The sequence below is a fragment of the Rhipicephalus microplus genome, chromosome 3 (genome assembly GCF_043290135.1).
Source record: "Rhipicephalus microplus isolate Deutch F79 chromosome 3, USDA_Rmic, whole genome shotgun sequence".
NCBI classification, from domain to species: domain Eukaryota; kingdom Metazoa; phylum Arthropoda; class Arachnida; order Ixodida; family Ixodidae; genus Rhipicephalus; species Rhipicephalus microplus.
Window position 1 is genome coordinate 29138694 of NC_134702.1, and position 22477 is coordinate 29161170.

At 45.4% G+C, this 22477-nt stretch overlaps 2 protein-coding genes across 3 annotated transcripts in view; one reads left to right on the forward strand and one right to left on the reverse strand.

The window, feature by feature from the left end:
* Nucleotides 1–1480: 1480 nt before the first annotated feature.
* LOC119177111 (Parkinson disease protein 7 homolog) lies at nucleotides 1481–3966 on the reverse strand. Its single transcript, XM_037428497.2, has 5 exons — nucleotides 3774–3966; nucleotides 3503–3664; nucleotides 2338–2407; nucleotides 1897–1980; nucleotides 1481–1779 (listed from the first exon to the last, which is right to left on the reverse strand). The coding sequence occupies exons 1-5, from the start codon at nucleotides 3927–3929 to the stop codon at nucleotides 1619–1621; spliced, it is 633 nt and encodes a 210-aa protein (XP_037284394.2). The 5' UTR covers nucleotides 3930–3966; the 3' UTR covers nucleotides 1481–1618.
* Nucleotides 3967–4191: 225 nt separating this feature from the next.
* The window catches only part of LOC142803657 (DDB1- and CUL4-associated factor 17-like), a 37086-nt gene continuing 18800 nt past the window's right edge, over nucleotides 4192–22477 (forward strand). For both annotated transcript variants that reach the window (XM_075889149.1, XM_075889150.1), the window contains exons 1-10: nucleotides 4192–4473; nucleotides 4742–4803; nucleotides 4888–4929; nucleotides 5043–5139; nucleotides 5286–5510; nucleotides 7069–7161; nucleotides 7266–7382; nucleotides 10054–10156; nucleotides 13202–13311; nucleotides 13408–13544. In XM_075889149.1, the coding sequence (XP_075745264.1) occupies nucleotides 4360–4473; nucleotides 4742–4803; nucleotides 4888–4929; nucleotides 5043–5139; nucleotides 5286–5510; nucleotides 7069–7161; nucleotides 7266–7382; nucleotides 10054–10156; nucleotides 13202–13311; nucleotides 13408–13544 (1100 nt within the window). In that variant the 5' untranslated portion in view covers nucleotides 4192–4359. The remainder of the gene's footprint in view (nucleotides 4474–4741; nucleotides 4804–4887; nucleotides 4930–5042; nucleotides 5140–5285; nucleotides 5511–7068; nucleotides 7162–7265; nucleotides 7383–10053; nucleotides 10157–13201; nucleotides 13312–13407; nucleotides 13545–22477) is intronic.

Sequence of the window (22477 nt, forward strand, 5' to 3'; positions counted from 1 at the left end):
AGCTCTGGCGACACGCCCTTTTGAATGAGCCAACAGTGCAAAAAAGTCATACCTAGCCCTCAGCGCGCTGTGTTTAATTGATTGCGATGGAAGCAAGCATCGTGTCACGGGCGTTTGATAAGGTTGGGCGGGGGTTTTGAAACCAGAGGCATTTTTTTTCATTTGTTTGTCGTTCCACTGAGTGCAGACTGCAGAAGTGCACCCACGCAACAAAAGTGCTAGAAGCTTTTCCTGATATTGCTTCTAAAGGCACGAGCTGTTGAAATTTTGAAGCTTTTAAAGCCTGCACTATGTCTACATGTGCTTTAGAATAATCAGCACTGTAGCCTCTGACGGTAACCATGCAGTCAAGACAATTGATATGGTGTGTTGTCGAAGACTCCATCAACTAAACAGTATATGTTGAATTGTAGAATATCCTTACTAATAAGTTACCTTTATGGTGAATGTTTTCAGTTGTGAGCTACTTGTTGGACGTGCTCGTACATCGGATCTTCAAAGCTTGCATAGCACTCTGGTAGCAATAACTATATTTTAAAAATCCAACATGCAAAAATCGTTCTGAAAAAGCAGAGTGAAAGTTTCTTATTATCTATCCAACCGAGCATTTCAGTTTATCGATGCTACACACACCTTACCTTGCATTTGGTTGAGGTATACAAAGGGAGGGAGAGAACAACAACTCACAGAGAGCCAACATTTTTCAGTTTCTCTACTGAGTCTTTTCAACATTGCTGGACAGCCACAGACTTTATTTTCGAATGAAAGTTGTAGCACTGGTCATATGGACACCAGTGTCCACCAAATACAGTGCAACTCTGTAGCTTCACACTACTACTGTGTCTTCTATTTATCTAAAAGCCAGCATAGGTAGACAATTACTCATTTCTACTTTTAGGGGAGACTGCAACTGCACTCAAAGGCTATCTTGGCATGACGTGCACCACCTTCCCCTCTGAAAACTTCAGTGCGGTATCCACAAATGAGCAGCTATACCAACAACCGGCCATCATAAGAAAGTTTATATTTATGAGATGTGGTAACATGAATGAAAGAGGGAGGGGCGATTGATCAAGGGCTCTTTTCTTTTGTCAGACACAAACTAATGAGACTAATAGACAATAAAACTAAAGCACAGGGGACTTGTATGTTTAAATTGTATTGTTGTAACTGCCATATAAATGGAACAGAATAAAAGCGGATGAAAAATCAACATTCCGCAGATAGGGACCGTACCTGCGACCTTTGGATAGTGCATCCGATGCCCCACCAATTCATTATGCAGAGGTTTTAGGTTTAGTTACTACATGCAGCAATTCCACTCACTTTAATTCCTTTCCATTTGTGTCATGATTATCATACTACACTTAAAACAAATTAAGTTTCCTGTACCTTTCTTAGCTTCATTGTTGGTTTCATTAGGATGTGGTAACATTGCACATTTATGTGCACACGTTGACACAAGAAATCGTGACACACCTTACTCGGAAAACGCATATGTCATTTATTTCGTCAGAAGTAAGGAGATAAACCAACTCTAATCATGGCAAGACCTGCCAGCACCAACGAAACAGAAGGGTTTGGGCAATTGACAACCTTGTGGCGATAGTGGCTCGGGTCACACCTTGACCAGCATGGGAGGCACCAGTTTTTCTGCAGCTTGCTTGTTCTCCAGCTTTTCGACAATGGCCAAAGCAAACTCGAAGGCCGTGCCTGGGCCGCGGCTTGTGATCAGCTGACCGTCAACAACAACCCTATCTTCGCTGTACTTGTAGTCGCCTGCAAGACCAATTACAGAATGTAGCTGAAACGTGTGGTTGGAAAACCAAGAAGGGAAATAAGAGTACTGCATGAAATCTTTCCAAGTCACATGGGACAGAGTTTCTTGATACCCACCCTTACATATGTCTTCTTTCTTGGAGGGATGTGACGTGACTAGCTTTCCAAGACCAATGCCATGGCTCTTCAGGGCAATAGGAGCTATGTGGAGATGAAAAAAAAAACACACACACAAATGTCAGGACACAATGGCACAGACTATCTGCTTTGCTGCTCTGGCACTCCACTGCCGAAATAAATGCGTGGTCTGCATTTTAGTTTGTATGCTTAAGTTAGAATCAAGTCTTGCAGGCTTGCTAACTTGCAATATTTTGTGAATTGCTCATACCAGTGTCACACCGTCACTTTCGATCGCGATTGGGCCTGATCCTGATATATTTTGTTCATGGTGATAGGTTCTTTCATGGAAGTGAATTAGCTGAATTTCTACGGTCCTTCCCATGAAGATAGTAACAGTAAGCAAGTTAACCACAGCTTGTAAATTGACCCCTCTATTACCTGCACATATTGCAGCAACAAGTCGTCCACATTTTTCCTGCTCCTTCAGCAACTTGCCGACAGCTGGACTCTGCAATGACACAGCAATAAAAGGGGGCACAAATGAGGTGTTGATTACGTCTAAGCAAACGAGTCAAATTCTGCAGTTTTACGTGCTAAAACTACTAAATGAAGTGTCTCTGTGTAGCATTAACCGGACACTAAAGTGGAACAATGAGTTAGAACTGATACATTGTACTCTGACAGCTCATCTATACTGTTGTTAGTTTCACCATCGCACATTTAGTAAGAGAAAAGGAAATAAAGCTCGAAGTTTTATTTTCAAATTTACCGCCCAAATCTCAACTTGTGACTTGACGGACTTCAGAGAGTAGTTTTCTCATTTTGGAGGTCAATGAATTTTTTTGAAACTAGGTATGTCAAGTCCGTAGCGCCCTTCAGGGGGCAGTGTTTCATTTTTACCTGTAGACACTGTGTAAGACCTAGTAGACACCGTCGGTTTCGATCACGTCACGGCGTTTGGTGCAGTGATGTAAAAGTGGCGTCGCCAACCGCATTTTCTTTTCGCACGCTTTCTCCTTTACGAGGCACCTTTTCGCGGCAAGCACGATTGTTTTAAAATTGTAAGGCATGTAAGGCCAAGCAGAACCTTGCCGGCATGGGCCATGTATTTGCAAACCAACCATATCTCGTTTTTTTTCTTTATCGGTTGTGTGCCCTGAGTGTGTTCGATAAACAAAATATGTCGGTGTTCAGGAACCAATCCTGCAGTTATCTTTCACTCTGTGTTTGTCCCCTTATACAGCACGTAGAACGTTGAGAAGCCTACGATAAGGACAAAGTTGGTTTGTTAATGCAGGCCTAGGCACTTATACCCGAAACACTGTTTCTCCCTTAATGTCCCTTTAAACGAATGAATGGTGATTCTGCGATTGTCGCAACGTCCGCTTTCAGGCGATTGTTGCCGCACGTTTGGACAGTTCCTACATGAACTCATACAAAGATTCAAGGAAATGAGTCCGCAGACTCAAGGCGCAGTGTTCCAGAAATAAATCAACCCATTCGACAAGCGACGGCAATTTCACACGAAACCTCTTCGAAGATAACGCGCGCAGTCCGAAGGACAACAGTGTTTACGACCGATTATAAAGGCGCGCGAGCTCACCGCTGCCAAGCTCTCGGCTCCTTTCAGCCCGCCGGGTAGAACAATTACATCGTAAGGAGACTGCGTCGTGGCTTCGTCCAAACTCTTGTCCGGCACAACGACAACATCTCGGCTGCACTTCACGGGGCTGGCGCCGGCGAGGCCAGCTATGGTGACGTCCACCTAAAAGGAAATAAGACGCCACTGAGAACCAAACCAAAACACGGCTCTGCTGGTGAACAGCGACCCGGCAGACCGTCGGGCACACGCGACGGAAACTCGCGCTACTCACGCCAGCTCTACGCAGTACGTCGGCCGTGATGATTGCCTCCATCTCTTCCGCGCCTTCGGCGAGGATTAGTAGAGCTTTCTTGCCCATACTTAAGCACGAAAAGGCTGAAACGCTATGACGCCGGCGAGAAAACACGCACACACAGCGCGGGAGCATAAAAATTTGTTTCGATTTGATTTTGAGACCTTGACAGGCACAATGTTGGCAACTGCTTATTCGTAAACCAACATTCACTGCCCTGATTTGCATGTAACGCATGCCTAACACGTAAAAGTTCAACTCTAATAAGTCTAAAAAAGTGTTTTAAATATAATTTTGTTGGATATTATAACCTGATGCGTTTTTTGGCACGCTATTATGATTATAATACAAATGAGAACAGCCAGCTGTTGCATGTTGTGTTTGTGATTGGCTACAATGTTGCGTGGTGGCGCGGTGAAGCAGAACTCCAGTCTACGCGTAGGATACGGGCTGTCGTATTTGGAGCCTAGAACTTAAATTTGCCGTTGAAATTAGTCTAACTACACGACTGTAAGTCGCGATGCCTCTCATTTAGGCCATCGGTGGCACAGCTGACCGCTGTATTATGCCCCGAATTAAAAGCGGAGGCACGGTTCAAGCTTTACAGTACCGGGAAATCGGCATCGGAAAGTCTCCATACAGGTCCAGTCTGAAGATACTGCGGCTGCTAATATGTGACGTGAGTAGGCTAAGTCAATTCACTACTTGTTATTGTGAATTCTCCTACATTCTATCGGTTCACGTCTAGTCGAGGAAAGGCTGTATAATTTTTCCGTGCATTGCTCTACTACGCCACTTATCGGCGCGTCGCGTCGTGAAATGGCAACTCTACAGTTTTCCTGTCAGAACGCTGCCTAGCATAGCTGAAATACAAAGCTTTATTCATCACATTTACGGCTGTTGAGTCTAAAGCTACTTGTATTGTTGTGTTGTCTTGCGCCACTCAGAAACGTTCGACGTTCACGAAGTTCTGGGAGATCCACTCGAAGTCCCCGATTGCTTTTGAAGAGTAAGCACGTAGCAGCTAACCGTTGATTCAAGTGACTGATACACACACATAATAACTTGCTGATTTTTCTAATTATTCCTCTAGTGGCCACATCTACCTTGACAACTACAGGACCTGTTTGGCATTGTAAGCATTTTGGGTCTTTGCTTTCGTAGTTAGCGTCCCGACTTGAGTTTCGGTGCGTCGTAATGAAAAAAAAAAAAAGCGTTGAATCTTATTTTTCACGTTTCATAAAACAGGAATGGCCTTAACTTCTGCCCAAGCCCTCTCTACAGGCTGTCCCAGGAGCCGAAAAACAAAAAAATTGAAGATGCCTTGGTGTATACAGGGCCACTGGTTAGTATACAACCAGCGTACGTAGTATTGTTTGGGTACATTTCGTTATTCATTGCGTACATCTAATCATCTCTTGTTAGTCTACCCTGCATAACAAAGTTCAGTTCACACTGTTAGTACAAACAGCACTGCGTCAATATGTGCAGCACCGGTTGCCTGAACGGGCGAAGGACTGCAGAGCACACTTCCTGTCGCTTACGGCTGACAACTGGGTTTACTGCCATGACAAGATGAATGGCAAGGTTCTCCAAGAAATCTATCTGGGATCTCCGAGCCGTTACAAATTCAAGCACATTGACTGGGAGACCCACGGCGAGACCATCATTTTGCAGTCCCTGCATAACCACAGCCATCCGCAGCTCACACAGCCGGTTAGTCAGCCCTCTTGACTGAATATCGCAGCGACGGGACGAGACAATCAGTTTGTGCTGATTTCAAGGGACACTATAAGGGAAACAGTGAATCAGTTTAAATTGATAAAATGTATTGTCAAAGCTCTAAAGTAGTTATCTTCACCAGCATAAGTTTATTAGTAGTACGGTGTACTGGAATGTGGAAGTGGTTCGTCTGGTGCCAAAAGCATAGCTCTTGGCATTGACGGCCAGTGCTGCCAGAGTACACCGTACTACTGTGTCGCTGCCTGAAGTAATTTATGAGAAGCTGAGATTGGTAGCTGCAGTTGCTGCGCTAGTCGTGTGTGTGCGAGCGAAACGTGTTTGCAAAAGCGCGATGCATAGCAGCTTTTGCAGACCAACTGAAATTCAGTGGTTTACTCACATCAACTATATCCATCATCATGAATACTTTGTGGACAAATTATAGTTACGTTCCTGGACTTTGGTGTCCCTTTGATGAGTAAAATGTATAAAGAAGCAGAGCAGTATTTGTCATTGAGCGTTCTTATTTTTTAAACATTACGACTACTTACTCTCCTGGCTCGTGCACGTAAGTGATGGTCGTGAAACTGACCCGATCACAACATTAGCCTTCAGGGCCTCCTCATTTGTTTCATTGCCTGACTTCAGGTTAGTGTAATAGCTAGACAGGGGTGCATGTGGATCAAATGAATGGTGATGCGCTTTTCTCTGCTGTTACATCAAAACAGTAAGCAAAAATACGATCTGGGTCTTTGTTCTGCAATAGGAATCGCGTGAGCTCCGACTGCGCAAAAGCAGCATTATTTATCTCATTAATGCACCCACATGTGTTGGATGCGTTTAAATCTTGCGAATACTTCAAATTTCAATCACGTGTTGTGACAATTTTACTCAGAAACTGCACAAAGGTCCGCAATGCAAATTGAAATCATGCACGCTGGGCACACCATTTGATTGTGGCGTCATCGCAAAAGTGGTCACTGCTCTCCCATTGGTTTGCTGTGAAGATGGTACACCGTCCGATTCCAGTACTCCGTACAAGTTAGAGGATAAAATCAGGGTGACCATTTCATTTTAAAATTTCTTCCTGAAATCTTGCTGAATTTCTTGCTGCTCATGGTGTCACAGATTTCAAATAGCAATTGTCGTGTTTTGGCCACATTGCATTTGAGATATTTCCGAAAAGTTGGCGTCAAGTTCATGGAGTCCTCAGAGGTTAGTGTACTTCATTTTTGCTAATTGGAAACTACGCAGGATACTGCAGACATTGTCAATAATTTATGACTTCACAAGATTGGTGCACGGTTTTCAAGGTGGAGTTGCCACCTGCATTTTCACTTTGCACGTTTTCTTGCTTATGAAGTGTTTTCTTGTGGCAAGTAGTGTGATTAGCATTGTGAAAGAGTATTTTACTAATTTGAAAGAAATTGTTTTTTATTTCGTGGAAGTTCTATTTCTCAATGTATGTTAGCCTTGTTACACGTGCGCCATGTGCTTGCTTTTTGTGTCTAGTAATGTAGCAATAACCGTCGTATTTCTTTTCGTTATCTAGGCAGCAAGGAGCAAACCAAGAGTTCTGATCACAATAGCAGTGTTTAACATGTTTCCTCTTCAGTTCAAAGGCGTGCTGGAAATTGACAGAGCTGTAAGTTTAATTTCTTCCGTGCTTTGGGTGTTTCTGTACCATTTATCACACTAGGCAGTTGTGTATTTGAAATGCTTGCCATTTTTTTTAACATTGTCTTGCAGATCTTTGGGAAAGAATGCAACCACGCCAACGTTTCAGAGGGCCTCCTTATTGTTGGTACAGGCAGCACCTTGTCTGGGACTGTAAGGTTGTACAACTTCAGGAGCATTCTTGAAGAGGTGGGTTCCACTTTTCCATGTTTATGTGTTTGTGACTTGTGCTTAGATTCATTCTGGAGTTAGCCAATGCTATATATAGTGTGTTTCATGGTGAAATCTCATGTACCGGAAAATATTGCATTGCAAATGCATGGCACGAAGTTTAGTTTTCAGATTAGGCTCTTCTTTTTATTAAAGGGTCTCTGTAACACTTTTTGAGCATGGTCAGAAAACGCTGTTGATCGGTAGTTTAGGCTCCCAAGAACATGCCTGAATGGCCTGGAATTTACAATGAATTCTCAGTCAGCTAAAAATCGCTTTGTCTTCTCTCAAAATCACTGTGTCTCAGGCGTAGTGTCAGCCATTAGCCGATTTGAGCATGGCGCACTCGGTCATTACAGGGGCCGCCTATGTGAAAGGCCATGACTTGTCCACCTGTACGCGCGTGCGATCTGGCTTTAAGAACTGTGCATTTGAAGAAAAAAAAAAGAAAAAGTGCTCAATGTCATGAGACGCGCATGACATATTTTCTTTCTCCATTCCACCCCTTCCTGCTTAGCTTCCAGTGCTTTTATCAGGACAAGAGAAGAGAGAATGCAATGGCAGCGTGCAACTAATCTTTGCCACTTCACTCGTACTGGGCATATTCTGAAAATGTTTGCGGCGGTGAATTCGTGAGGCAATAATCTCCTTTAGTGAATCCATTTCATGGCTACTTAGAAAAGTGTTACAGGGCCTCTTTAAAAGCTCCAAAAGCTATATTTGTGTGAGTTTCATATTCATGCATACAGCACTTGATATAATAAAATACTGTAGACCTTAATGTGTGTGGAGCACATCACCTTCTTTTTGAATATAGTATTTTTTGTTGTAACAAAAAACAAACTAGTTGTTAAACTAAGCATGAGTTTTAAACCATGCTATATGAGACTGAGGGTATAAATTATATGCCACAATGCAGGGTAAGTTGGCACAATTATTTATGTTATGCGCATCAATTTACAAACGAAAACATACTGATGCTCAGGCATGGGTGCATCATCGGCTAGTGGAGCAGAAAAAAACGAAGTCAGAATAAGAACAGCCTGCTCGCAGCAAGGGCGTTGTCTCTTGTTTTTACCTTTACAGTGCAATGTTTACATAGAAAGGCATTGCCTCTCTTCCTTTTATGCTATATTTATCCCACAGTTGACAGATTTAGCTTTTTCAACGGAGAAAGATGGGAAGAAACCTTTGGCTGTATACTTGATGTAGCTACTGTCGTCTGGTCATCAACAGTATTGATCTGAAATTTATGCAGTGGGTACCATGACATGTGCAAGATACGATTCCTGTCTGTTTCACTTTCTAGCGGTTTTCAATTGAATTTTAATGATTGCACTTATGGGTGTACATTGTTCGATATATTGAAGTGCTCTTGATGAGTTGACATTCTTTAAACAGGATCTATTTCACCGTTGAAACGGTACTTGAACAGGTGTAAGCAACATTCTCACAGCTTACTTATTACTGCCTGTTTCATTTATGACATGTCAAACCATTATGCATCTGATTTTAAGTTTTATTTCTGACCGTACGCTGAACTCAACCATCAGGAAATTTGCTTGAAAAACCTCAATTACAAATACTATGTTTAATTGGTTCATAGTCTGCCAACTAAAAGCACCATCTATGAAAATTATTTGTTTGTTTTAAACTTGATTAGACGTTTGTTGATAGCTACATATGTAGTTATAGTCTACTATGTGCATTATAAAAATCTTTAAGTGTGGTTTTTCACCACGTTTCACAGCAGTGGCATAGCCAAAAATGGGGGGTTTCAGAACGCCTCCAGAAAAATTACAAATGTACACAGGAACCAACATAAAGTATATTTGCCCCCCCCCCCCCCCCCCCTTCCAGGCAAAAATTTTCGGCTATGCCCCTGTTTTATAGCTCATAGCTCGGTTGCTCGCACTTTAGTAGAGGGTAGGGGTAAATTGATATTTGCAGTCTATGCATTGGCTTTGAGTTAAGAATGTGCACACATTTTTTGTTAAATTGCTTTTAATGCATTCAGCAGCCTGACATTTGTGAAGAAAGTGTTAATAAAATGATTTCTAAGCCAATGTCAATCAAATGGTAACAACCTCATATCAAACTAGGGCATCAATTAACCTTGAGTGACCAAAAAAGAAAAAAACTGTGCATCACAGTGTAATTTGATGCTGAGAATAAAATGCCTCATATTAACAAATTTTCCAAATGACTTAAGAATTCAGAATGTTTTGGTTGTTTACGTTGAAATTCGAACTGTGGTAAATACGAAGAGAAAGGAAAAAGAGTGCTTCCTCTGGTTGGCATGTGTGGCTTTTGTTCGTTTGAGGAACCAAACCTGGGATCAGTTTCGTCCTAAATAATGATTTCCTGGGTTATGAGAAACTAACCAGGAGGCTGGTAGGTGATAGTGCAAGGCTGGAAAAATCGTTAGCGCGCAACCTCAAGCTTTACATAGTTTTATATCCTAAATTAGCCCTCTCTGTAATCAGTTCAAACAAGCAAATGTTTATCTCCCCATTACGCTTTTCTTTGATTCAAAGTATGGTGGCTTTGTGCATTGATTAGTGCATGTCATAAGATAATATACGCTTGAAACATTAGAAGGATGATGGTATTAGTCTGATGGCACTTTACGAAAAAATTTTCAATCCAGTCATGCATGTTTCCGGCTAAGCTCTATGAGCCTTGCTTAGCGCTGGATGGAGCTAAAGTGGGAACTTATCCTGCTGGCCTACCTTTGAACTGCAAGCTCACAGGTGTGTCCACTAAAAATTTTTATGTACACTCCAAAAGTGTGTTCAAGCTATTTAAGATATGCAGCATGCCTCTGGATATAAAGCACAGTGAATTTTGTGTTAGAAGAACGAGCTGTGTTCTCTCTGCTGTCGAGTAAATGCCCTTAAAGGGGCCCTGCAACACTTTTTTCAAGGAACCATGGAATGTATTCAGTAAAGGGGCACATTACCTGTGGGGTCTTGAATAAAAGTCGCTCTCGGAACGAACGAAGTCAGAGACGCAGACGGAACCACACCAAACATCATTTTTAACTACTTTTGCATCGACGATATTGTCAGCCAAATAAAAATACACCACTCGACATGCTAAAACAACCTTACACAATATTCCAATACACTCAAACATAAGAACAAACAGAAGATAGCATGAAGGCGGCGTGGCCAACGCTCGACCCGCCATGAGGGCTCACGGCAGACAACCTGCAGTGCCGTCCACCTATAAACGCACCGTGGGAGACAACCGTTCACACAAACCACTACACGCCAAAGAGGACCGCTCATCTCCCATGTGCCGCCACTCAGCTACGCCGCCAAGCGTCCCTTCTGGCGCTACCATGCTAAAGATGATGATGATGATGGTGATAAACGATGGTGATCAATGCTCGCGAGCATAACGCTACCTACCGCTTGATAGTTGTGAACCCTAAATGGGGCCTATGTGCTAAACACGTGCGCTATGAGGCGCAAACTACTTTACAGGGGTTGTTAGCACCCCCAAATGTTTCACGAATCGATTGCCGCAAAGTTTTTCGAATCCGTCCTGTACAAGCAGAGCTACAAAGATCTGTCATACTGCGATTGCTTTTTCGCTTCTCTCGTCCCGACGAAAGTGCTGGAAGCTAAGCAGGGAGGGATGAAACAAGGAAAAAAGGCACGTCACGTGAGCTTCATGACATTAAGCACTTTTTCTCTTTTTCTTTCTTCTTGAAACACGCGGCTTTTCAGTAAGATTGCGCGCACACTTGTAGACACGTTACTGCCCTCCTGTGGTGGCCTCATCAACTTCTGTGGTGGCCTCAACAAATCAGCCAATGGTGTGAAGCTTGGGCCTGTTACGCCCTGATATTTTAGTAAGTAGTATCATTTGTCGCAAGAAAAGCAAGCAATTTTTAGCTGGCTATGAGAATTTATTGCAAGTTTCAGGCCGTGTGCTGCTGTATAATATTTGGCTCGCGCGTTCTCATAGCACTGCCCATTGGCAATGTTTTCTGACCATGCTAAAAAAGTGTTGCAGGGCCCCTTTAAAAAAGTTCGGGCATGTTGATAGTTATGCCGTAATTGTGTCTACAGTCGAGGTCAGAGTTAAGACAGCCCTGTTAAATAATGTGTGGCATGCAGTTATTAACCATTTCACTGCCGATCCCGAGGCGATTCGGGTGACGCATGCACAAGTCCTGCCCATCCCTAGTATAGGTACTCAAGTTGCCTCTTTGACTCACTCCCTGCCACTTGTGAGATAACTCTTGTTAAAAGAAAATAATGTGGGTGTGTCCCGCTGTCTATGGAGAGAACCACCGTGTGTGTGTCCTGCTTAGACTTGTGCGAATAGTGAATTTTGTGTTCAAAGTGAATTCCAAGCGAATAGGGATTTCCGACCATAATTTTGAATTTAATTTGAATAGTAGGTATATTATAAAGAAAAATGGGCATATTTGTCATGTTATAACTAACCTGCACAATATTTGAAGGAAAATTGAAACAAGGCTTATGCAAATTAAATTTTTTTGCATTAAGGAAACTGGAAACAACTTTGAATAGTAGCAGAATTTGACTTTTCATGGAACGCAAGTGATAACATGTAAAATATGTAACATTTGAAAATTTTCAACACATAAAGCCAATAAGTCAGAATAACAAGCTTGTAAACTTAAAAAAAAAATTGCGAGTGTGAAAAAAAAATTGCGAGTGTCATATTTTCATTTAACGTCGAAGTGAAGTTTCGTGACAGCATTGATATTTCCTGGATAAATGTTTTTGCGCTTAACACTAATTTACTGCAGTGAAATCACCTTTACAGGGGGGTTACATGCGAATTGATATACATTTAACAGATTCTTTTCCGGCTTAGCATGTCTTCACTGCAGTGAAACCAGATTTATGGAAGGCTACACATGGATTAATTAGGTCTATTCGTTCCTTTCGAATACTTCAAAATATTGCATAACTTATATTCAGTTCAAAGCTAATTCTAATATTGGATTATTTGTTCGAATGTTGAAAGCATTTGAATATTTACGCAAGCCTAGTCTTGACATCTAAAAAATTGTGTTCGCCGGAGTTGCTCCTGTACGTTTCAATATTAGCAAGTATAACTTGTGTTGAAATTTTTTACTACAAAGGTACTTCGTGACATCAGCATAGGCTCGTGTGTCTTTGCCAGCGTCTCAGCAGAGCTGTCATGGCGAGTCACATTCTATGTGCATGCGCTATTTTACAGAACAAGAAATTCAGGAGCTCTTGACTAATTCGTTGCCGAATGGGATGACCAATTAGTCTCAGTGGCTCTGAAATAATGAGTAATTATAATTTATTATAATTAAATAATTCATGAATAAATGTATTGATTATAATGAATACTATTTTTGTTTTGATCAAATATTCTTCTATACTACTAGATTACTAGCATGAAATTTTTGTGTAACGTGTAATAAAAAAAAGAAAAGGAGAGAAAATAAAACCCGGTGTGGAGTGTGCAGCATTGCAAAAAACCCCGACAATGAAAGCGTTAGGCAACAGCCAAATTACCACTTCCTCATATTTCAGTGTTGCACCATTGTCCATGGCTGAGCCGGCCCTTGCAGGGGAGATGATGGCTCATCGCTAATGCACTCACCACATTGGCGATGTTTTGCTATAAAATATCAGCAAGTTGTCAAAATTATTGTGGAGCCTCTCAACAGCCTGCACGTTATATTAGGGTGTTACATAACAAGGGTCTATTTATTATTATTCTTTTAAAGCTTAGCTTATGCCATCATCTAACAATTCTCGTCTTACCCATTGCAGAACCTCCACCTGTTCTTTTCGAGGTAAAGTGCTCGGAGTTCATGCTACACTTTGGGTGCTTCCCTTGGCATTACATCTGCAGCCCTCCATCGAGGGAAGGCGTCTTTCAGGTGAGGGGAATGGGATCGAGCAAGTGCGCTACATATACTGAAGAGGACCGATGTTTGGAAGCCTTCAGAGTGATTGTTATTGGTGCTCACCACCAGGTAAAATCAGTGGAAACTGATGAGCTGGCTGAGAATGGACTCCTGGACTTTCCCAATTCAAGCACAGAGCCAGACTCCATCGCGTTTCATCCTGACGACTCTGGAAAGATAGTCTACAACTCTTCACATTTCATCAAGTAAGGCCAAAGCGCTCGACTTTGTACCTCAGTGCTGTAGCAGGGGGCTTTGAAAGGGCCCTGCGAAATTTTCCGAGTAATCATTGAATTATTCATTAGGATACTTCATTGCCTCACGAATTGACTGCCATAAAATCTTTAGAATTTGTCAAGTACAAGTAGAGTTACAGAGCTTTATCGAGTGGTTTAAGCGGTTTCTCTCTCTTTTCTTACCAGTGAGCATACTGCAAACTACTCTGGAGGCGAGGGGGAAGGGGAGGGCAAGAAGCTTCATTCGTTTGTTGTCAATGTGCATCATGACCTTTAGCACTTCTTTTTTCTTCAAAAAACAGCTTACTTCGAGTGTAACAGAGCATGCACACGCGCAGAGACATCATGGCACCTTGCAATGGCTATGGTAAATGTGCAGCTTAAGCCAGCTAGTAGCCTAGGACTTTGGGTGTATGACGCAGTCGTTTTGTGTATTTGGCATCATTTGTCGAGAGTGGAGTGAGTCATTTCTGGCTATCGGAAATTTAATTGCAAATTACAGGCTGTGCGCTGCACTATAATGTCTGACTCGTGTGTTCTCGGGGGCCTTGATTACCGACAGTCAGCCCTTTCTGATCGTGCCCTAAATGTGCTGCAGGGCCCCTTGAGCTTTGTTTAAGTGGCCAGACTTTAGTGGAGAATATTGCCTCAGAAAAAAGCTACTTGCTAGTCATGGTTTCTCATGTTAAACATGCTTCGTAACTTATTTGGCTTTCTTCCTTAAAGTGGATTTTGTTCACAGCTTCCAAGGACAACATCTCCTCACAAGGGCAGCCACTTCAAACGGGTGGTGTCAGTTTTAAAATGTTATGATTGACGATCTAGTTTTACCATTTCAATAATGCCCCACCACGGTGGTCTAGTGGCTAAGGTACTCGGCTGCTGACCCGCAGGTCGCGGGATCAAATCCCGGTTGTGGCGGCTGCATTTCCGATGGAGGCGGAAATGGTGTAGGCCCGTGTACTCAGATTTGGGTGCACGTTAAAAAACCCCAGGTGGTCGAAATTTTCTGAGCCCTCCACTACGGCGTCTCTGATAATCATATGGTGGTTTTGTGACGTTGTACCCCACATATCAATCAATCAGTCCAGCCTTCAGTTTAAACTGTGAACTCTTTAGAGCAATATGTCCCATTGGTGGATGAGTCCTCTTGGAAGGTCATGACCACAGAGATATGTGAAAGCTCGCGGGATGTGCTGAAGATTTTCTTTTTGAATGTTTACAGTGTCAGAGGGTAGCAGGGGATGCGAAGGTAAGGGGTACACGACAATTAAAAAATGTATAGTGGCATCTGCTGTGTGAAGTCCCTGCAAACACGGACTGAACCCTGGTCCTTTCAGGATGTTTTCGCTCGTTTCTTAAACCCACGCATAAAACAAGGAAAAGAAAACCTTCGGTGTAACGAATGGGCATTCCGGAGTGGAGTACCTGGAAGGATTATTTCTACTGTTCTCGCCCCCCCCCCCCCCCCCCGCAAACACGAGCACCGGGCGGCGCCTTGTCGTCTACAGACAGTGTGACAGTGTATGGTGGAGGTAATACGCGCGCACCCTTCACATTTGTGGCATGGGGGAGCAGCAGAGCACCTTTTGTTGGTTTGGGGAATGCGACCCTGTCACAGCGCCTGTGCCGAGTCCGACCTGACTTTTCGTCGGCCTCCGTGGCTCCAGGGCTCATTGCTGCGTTCTGCGCGGATGGCCACCTGCGGCGTTGAATGACGGTGAGGCGGCGGCTGCGGAGAATTTCGCAGGAGACACCGAGCTGCATGGAGACGTTGAGGCTTGATCTGGACGTCGGCCCATCGGGTACCGGAGGCATCGGGACCATCATTCGCCCGTTGTTGGGGTGTCTTGGGACGGCTCGCCCATCTCTCTCTCTGAGGCTTGGGTTTGTGCATTGTTGCTTGCTCGGCTTTGTTTGGGAGAGGGTTTTCTGCTGGTGTGGGCCGAGGGGGCGACCGCCGAAGATGATATACTGCGACTGAGGAGAGGATATGCCGCGTGGATGGTGGCGATTGGCTTGGTGCCCTGGTAGGTCGGAGTCGGAACCCGAGAAAAGTGGCCACGTGTCAAGGAAGGGGAGAAGCGAGGAGAGTCATTCCCAGTGGAGAAAAAGAAGTGGACGGCGACAAAAAGGGACTACGAGACGATACAGGGGAGTCAGAGATATACGATGCGATGAGCTCGAGATGGTATAGAGGCAAGGACGGTACGATGAGGAATGAAAGTTAGGGATTGGAGGCGAGTGAATGGAGCGTTACGAAAGAGGGCTAAGATGGAAATCACTGAGAGGCACGACGTAGGTGACGATGCCGAAGACGATGAAGACACTGACGGAAGGGGACAGATCAGACCCTTGTGACGTCCCCACTACGCCACCGATCGCCAAAGAGAGGGAAGAGCCCACAACTTCCTTTTTATCCGTTTCCCTCTTGGCTACGTGTCTCAATCACTTTCCACATACAGGGATTCGTGCTGGGGCCGGGAAGCAAGAGATGTCACGATCTTTTTTTAATCATGGACGCATTTAATTCAACAGCAAGTGCGGAAAAAATATGCGATGAGCTCGAGATGGTATAGCGGCAAGGACGGTATGAGGAGGAATGAAAGTTAGGGATAGGAGGCGAGTGAATGGAACGTTACAAAAGAGGGCTAAGATGGAAATCACTGAGAGGCACGACGTAGGCGACGAAGACGATGAAGACGCTGACGAATTGGACAGATCAGACCTCGACGCCAAGAACCAACCTTCAGCCCCGACTCGAGCAGCCAACTCCGAGGCCCCGACTACATGGACTTTCAGTGAGACGAACTTCACCTCCTTTACTTAAACGAGCTTTGCGAGAAGGGATGCGGCATATTGAGACATTGCGCGGTTTTATTAATTTTTGACTTTATCATTTGTGTCGTGTGTTTACTCTGTATTGAGGCACCCTTGTATTGTCACCGTTACTTCGCTTATGTATCCTGTTTCGCGCGTCGCGAGTATTTGCTGATGTGTTACAATTTCGTGTAATAGAGATGTCGTTCACGAACAAAGTGTGTGTACGCCATTTGCACTTGCTGTTGAATTAAGTGCGTCCATGATTAAGAAAAGATCGTGACGTCTCTTGCTTCCCGGCCCCAGCACGAATCCCTGTATGCGGAAAGTGATTGAGACACGTAGCCAAGAGGGAACCGGATAAAAAGGGGGTTGAGGGCTCTTCCCTCTCTTTGGCGATCGGTGGCGTAGTGGGGACGTCTCAAGTGGTGGCAGCGGTGGAATTACTGCTGGGGCAACGGTGCGAGATTTCACCCTCGTACTAGGGAAGGAGAGGTGGCAAAATGAACGAGCAGGCTACCAAGATGACCGACAGAGACGACCCACTAGAAATGAGTGCGTTAATGTTAGCAGACAGGGTTCCGTCGTTTACGGGAGGTGATAGGGGTCCGGATGTTGGGGTCTTTTTTAAAATTTTGGAGCAGGTTGGTCGCTTGGGTGGATGGCGGGATAGTGAGCTGGTCTGCATAGCACGATGTAAGATGGTAGGCGCAGCACACGATTTTGCGTGGTGGGGTGATGGCGTCGCTGCGGCTTCAACTTTTTCTGAGTTCAAATATTTAGCCCTCAAGAGGTTCGATACGGAGCCACTTATCTTTAAAACGGAACGGTTTTTAAACGCGAGGGAGAAGGCAGATGAGGAGGTGAGGTCATTTGCAAGTCGCTTGCGCATCCTCGGGACTGCCACCCTGGTGTCACAGGTCCCGTTAATTCGGGAGGCGATCGCCGGGCTAATTCCAAGAGCCGAGGTATCGGCCCCCCGAACCGCACCACGAAAGCGTGGACAATTTAGAAGTGGTCCTTTTTGGCGCGCCAGCGGACGCCGGCTGTGGCCCAAAGAACAAATCAGAGCCGAGAGTTGATAAACAAACAAAATTATATTCTCAATAATGGCAGATCGAAAACAATACACAAGTATGCACACTCCACAATAGTTGAGTACAATATGTCACCAATCAAACAACGTACTACACAGTACAATCAGCCACACTCGAAACAACGGACACAGACAACAATACGCGCTACAATGCAGTCGAATGCATTGAACAACCAAGACATTTATAGACTAAAGAGATAGAAAACCTATTCAGTCTAAAGTTCTTGGAACAAAAGTCTGGATGATACTCTTCCGAGAATCACTCACTTAAAGTCCAGCGTTGTTGTCGTTCCGCTGCCCCCCGAAGTTTATCTTCCAGGAAACCTCTGTCCTTTCGATGCCCTCGAAGTTTCTCTTCCAGGAAACCTCTGTCGTTCTGCTGCCCCCGAAGTTTCTCTTCCAGCAAACCTCGCGTCTTCAATTGGCCACACTCCAAGCTTCAACTTCTTCGCTGGAAACACGTCGGCTTCACACACGCAGCTGTTGCCACGCGTCTTCGCTCGATAGCGGTAAACACACACTCTTGCCTGTAGCTCGAGTCGTCACCCCTCAGGTGGAAATCATCTCCTTCTCCTGCTTTGTCTCTACGGACAAAACCTTCGCCGACTACACGGCGGAATCCCTACGCGCTCTGGTGCTAACTTTCGTCTTCTCCTGATCTCTCACCTCGGCTGCTCCATTAAATACCTTTCGCGCGAGATTCTAGAAAGTTCTCGTCATTTCGTCGGCGCGATACGCAGCGAAGGCTGGGGAGAGGATGCCGTCCGCGACAGATGACTCAACCCGGCATCACCCCGCCCCTTTCCATCTAGAACATTCGAGTGCTTGCTCGGCCGCCGTTGTGGGGGAGGAGGTTCCTCGACGAACCTACGCTTTTGTGAGGGGAGGGTCGCACGCCCGGGGAGTCCTTGGATGCTTGTTTTCTCTCTTTTTTTTTTCCGTTGACCTCGCGGCGTCTCTCCCGCGCGTTATCGCAAGAATTTGGCGGCGCGCCCCTTTGTATCGCTCGTTTTGTGACACTGCCCCCCACTTTAAGAATATTATCTCATAATATTCAAAACCACACAACGAGCGCGAACAGTCCCCACACTCTCAAAGACTGTAACATAGTCCGTCGCTCATGACACGTCACATCACAATAGATCACTCAATTCAATTGTACATTGTAATTCAATCTCACAACACATGAAATATAACCACAGGTACATGAGTACAACACTCCATCACATATTCCAATCAATACAAATGTACAAAGTTCTCTCATTACAACAATTGTACAATACTATACATCACATCACAGCACAAACACTTCGACACTTGTGACACAGGATAACACAACATTAACACAACATATGGCACTCAGCACTGCCAAACACATTCTGATTCGACCTCAGCACTTATTCTGTGTACTTTGAGCGGCGCTTGCGCCCTTTCTTGCGGTGCTCGCTCGATCTCTTCTTGTTTTTTCTCGTTTTCTTCCGGCGAGCCCCTTCCAACGACGGTATCTGAGGCGGCGTCTTAGCCATTGTTGTCACTTCCGACATTGTTAACGGGTCGTGACGCTCAACCGATCCTGCCCGGTTATTCACCCGCTTGTTCACGTCCCGACATTTGGCCTGGCTGGCCAACTCCGTCACCTTTACACTGTTGGTCGGTTGAGGTCGTGCCGACGTAAGTTTAGCTGCTCGGCCCGTGAACTCATTCAACACGATAATCTTCTCATTCACTGTCTCTTGCGCCGCGGCTTCACCTTGGGCTCTAGTGAGATCGGTCGCGGGCTGCTCCTCCACTGTATCTTGCGGTCCCTGTGTCGGTGGGGGCTCCATCTTCGGGTCTTCCCCCAAACGTTCTGGTTCGTTCGGCCGTCGCGCCCCGTCGATGTTTCCGATGACAAGGTCGTACAGGGGGGTCGTCATACATAGAGCGGTAACCTTCCCGCTTAAGTACGGGGTTTCAACCTGAATTTCTGCTTCGGGAAGCATCCGAACCGTACGGTCAATTATGCAAACCGGTTTCGTTCTGCCTGTCAACTCACTTTCCCGTACCAAATTTTTCCGCACGATAACCGTGGAGCTACCGGTGTCTCTCAACACTGTAACCTTCTTGCCCGCAACTTTTCCAGGCAGGCAGCGTTGGCATTTCCTTCGTAACACCGGTTGGCTGTTTTGTCATTATAGCACCCACAATAGGGATTTTCTCCCCATTTTTCAACTCTACGAATTCGTTGGTGACGGTATCACGATCGGATTTTGGTGCTGCTAGCACACAGGATACCTGACGAGTTTGACTCGCTCCGTTACGACATGCGTCTGCTTTGTGCCCAGTCTGACCACACTTGAAACATTTTACTACCGTAGGGCTCGTAAAGTTAGTACGACAGTTGTTGGCGCGATGACCCACTCGGTTATACAGGAAACATCGCGGAACACTCTCCGGTGCACGCTTCTTTTGTTCGGGTGCCGAATTTTTCGAATCTTCGGAACACTCCTTCTTGACCTTGGCCAAATTAGTTCCACCTTGCGCTTCCAAGAATTGATCAGCCAATTCAAGCATGCCTTCAAGTGACTCAGCCTTCCTCTCTTTCAAGTACAGCGACAGGCTTGGGTGGCAACTAGTCAGAAATCGCTCTCTAATAAGGAGCTCTCTAAGCTCATCGTACTCCTGCGCTGTCCCTGAAAGTTCAATCCATCTGTCGAAATAATGGCTAAGTCGGGCGGCGTACTGCGTAGCCGTCTCATCATCAGCTGGCTTTCCTGTCCAAAATCTGTCCCGGAATCCTTCCACAGTAAATCTAAATCGCTTCAGCAAAGCAGTTGTCACCTTTGCATAGTTGGCTGCATCGGTCGGCGTCAGCCTACTGTACACACTGAGCGCTTCACCACTCAAGCAAGTACTCAAAGCAGTTGCCCATTGATGTTCCGGCCGATTCTGGCTCCTTGCAATCGTCTCAAATCGGTGAAGGTACGCGTCAAGGTCGTCCTTCCTTTCATCAAATGCTACGAGCAGCTTGCTTGGGTTCAAGCGGAAGCCGTGATCCTCCCGTTCGCTGCTTTCAACTCTAGCTTGGACGGGAGTTTCAGTTCGCTGTTGCAAACGGAGCCGCTCGAGTTCCATTTCGTACTGCCGCTGCCGTTCCCTTTCAGCCATCTCCGCTTCTCTTTCTTCTCTCGCCCTTTCAGCTGCCAACTTTTCTTTCTCCAGCTCCAACTTCAATTGCTGCTCTCTTTCTTCCTTCAGCTGTCGCTCCTTTGCCTCTCTTTCTTTTCTCGCCCTTTTGGCTGCCAACTTTTCTCTTTCCAACTCAGCTGCTTTTTCTTCCTTGGCTCTCTCAGCTGCCAACCTCTCTCTCTCCAACTCAGCTTCTTTTTCTTCTTTGGCTCTTTCGTCCGTCAACCTTTTTTTTTCCAGCTCAGCTGCCTTTTCTTCTTTGTCCCTCTCTTTTTCTTCTTTTTCCTTCTGGGTGACCCACTTCCGTAGTTCGGCGCCAGAAAGACCCATCTTCTCACCAAGAGCGACCAGCTTTTCGAGATCCATTGTGTCTTGCAAATAAAACCTTGCCGCGTGCAAAAAATATCTGCCTAACTCAGTATATCGGAACACTCTCCTGCACTCGTTAACGAGAACACTTAGCAACACACAAAATCATTCCGACAGCACTATCAACAACTCGAGGCTCTTTCTCACTACTTTGGACACACTGTGCACCAAAAGGTCCTGCCGCGGATGCCAGATTAATTGTCACAGGTCCCGTTAATTGGGAGGCGAACGCCGGGCTAATTCCAAGGGCCGAGGTATCGGCCCCCCGAACCGCACCACGAAAGCGTGGACAATTTAGAAGTGGTTCTTTTTGGCGCGCCAGCGGACGCCGGCTGTGACCCAAAGAACAAATCAGAGCCGAGAGTTGATAAACAAACAAAATTATATTCTCAATAATGGCAGATCGAAAACAATACGCAAGTATGCACACTCCACAATAGTTGAGTACAATATGTCACCAATCAAACAACGTACTACACAGTACAATCAGCCACACTCGAAACAACGGACACAGACAACAATATGCGCTACAGTGCAGTCGCATGCATTGAACAACCGAGACACTTAAAGACTAAAGAGATAGAAAACCTATTCAGTCCAAAGTTCTTGGAACAAAAGTCTGGATGATACTCTTCCGAGAATCACTCACTTAAAGTCCAGCGTTGTTGTCGTTCCGCTGCCCCCCGAAGTTTATCTTCTAGGAAACCTCTGTCGTTCCGATGCCCTCGAAGTTTCTCTTCCAGGAAACCTCGCGTCTTCAATTGGCCACTCTCCAAGCTTCAACTTCTTCGCCAGAAACACGTCGGCTTCACGCACGCAGCTGTTGCTACGAGTCTTCGCTCGATAGCGGTAAACACACACTCTTGCCTGTAGCTCGAGTCGTCACCCCTCAGGTGGAAATCATCTCCTTTTCCTGCTTTGTCTCTACGGACAAAACCTTCGCCGACTACACGGCGGAATCCCTACGCGCTCTGGCGCTAACTTCCGTCTTCTCCTCCGCAGTTTCTCTTCCAGGAAACCTCACGTCTTCCCCTGCTTTGTCCCTATGGACAAAACCTTCGCCGACTACACGGCGGGATACCCTACGCGCTCTGGCGCTAACTTCCGTCTTCTCCTGATCTCTCACCTCGGCTGCTCCATTAAATACCTTCCGCGCGAGATTCCAGAAAGTTCTCGTCATTTCGTCAGCGCGATACGCAGCGAAGGCTGGGGAGAGGGCGAGACGGTTCGAATGCCGTGCGCGACAGATAACTCAACCCGGCCTCACCACGCCCCTTTCCATCTAGAACATTCGAGTGCTTGCTCGGCCGCCGTTGTGGGGTGAGGAGGTTCATCGGCGAATCTACGCTTCCGAGGGAGAGAGACGCGCCCGGGGAGTCTGAGTGTTTGTTTTCTTTTTTTTATCGTTAAATGCGTCCAATAAATGCGTCCATGATTAAGAAAAGATCGT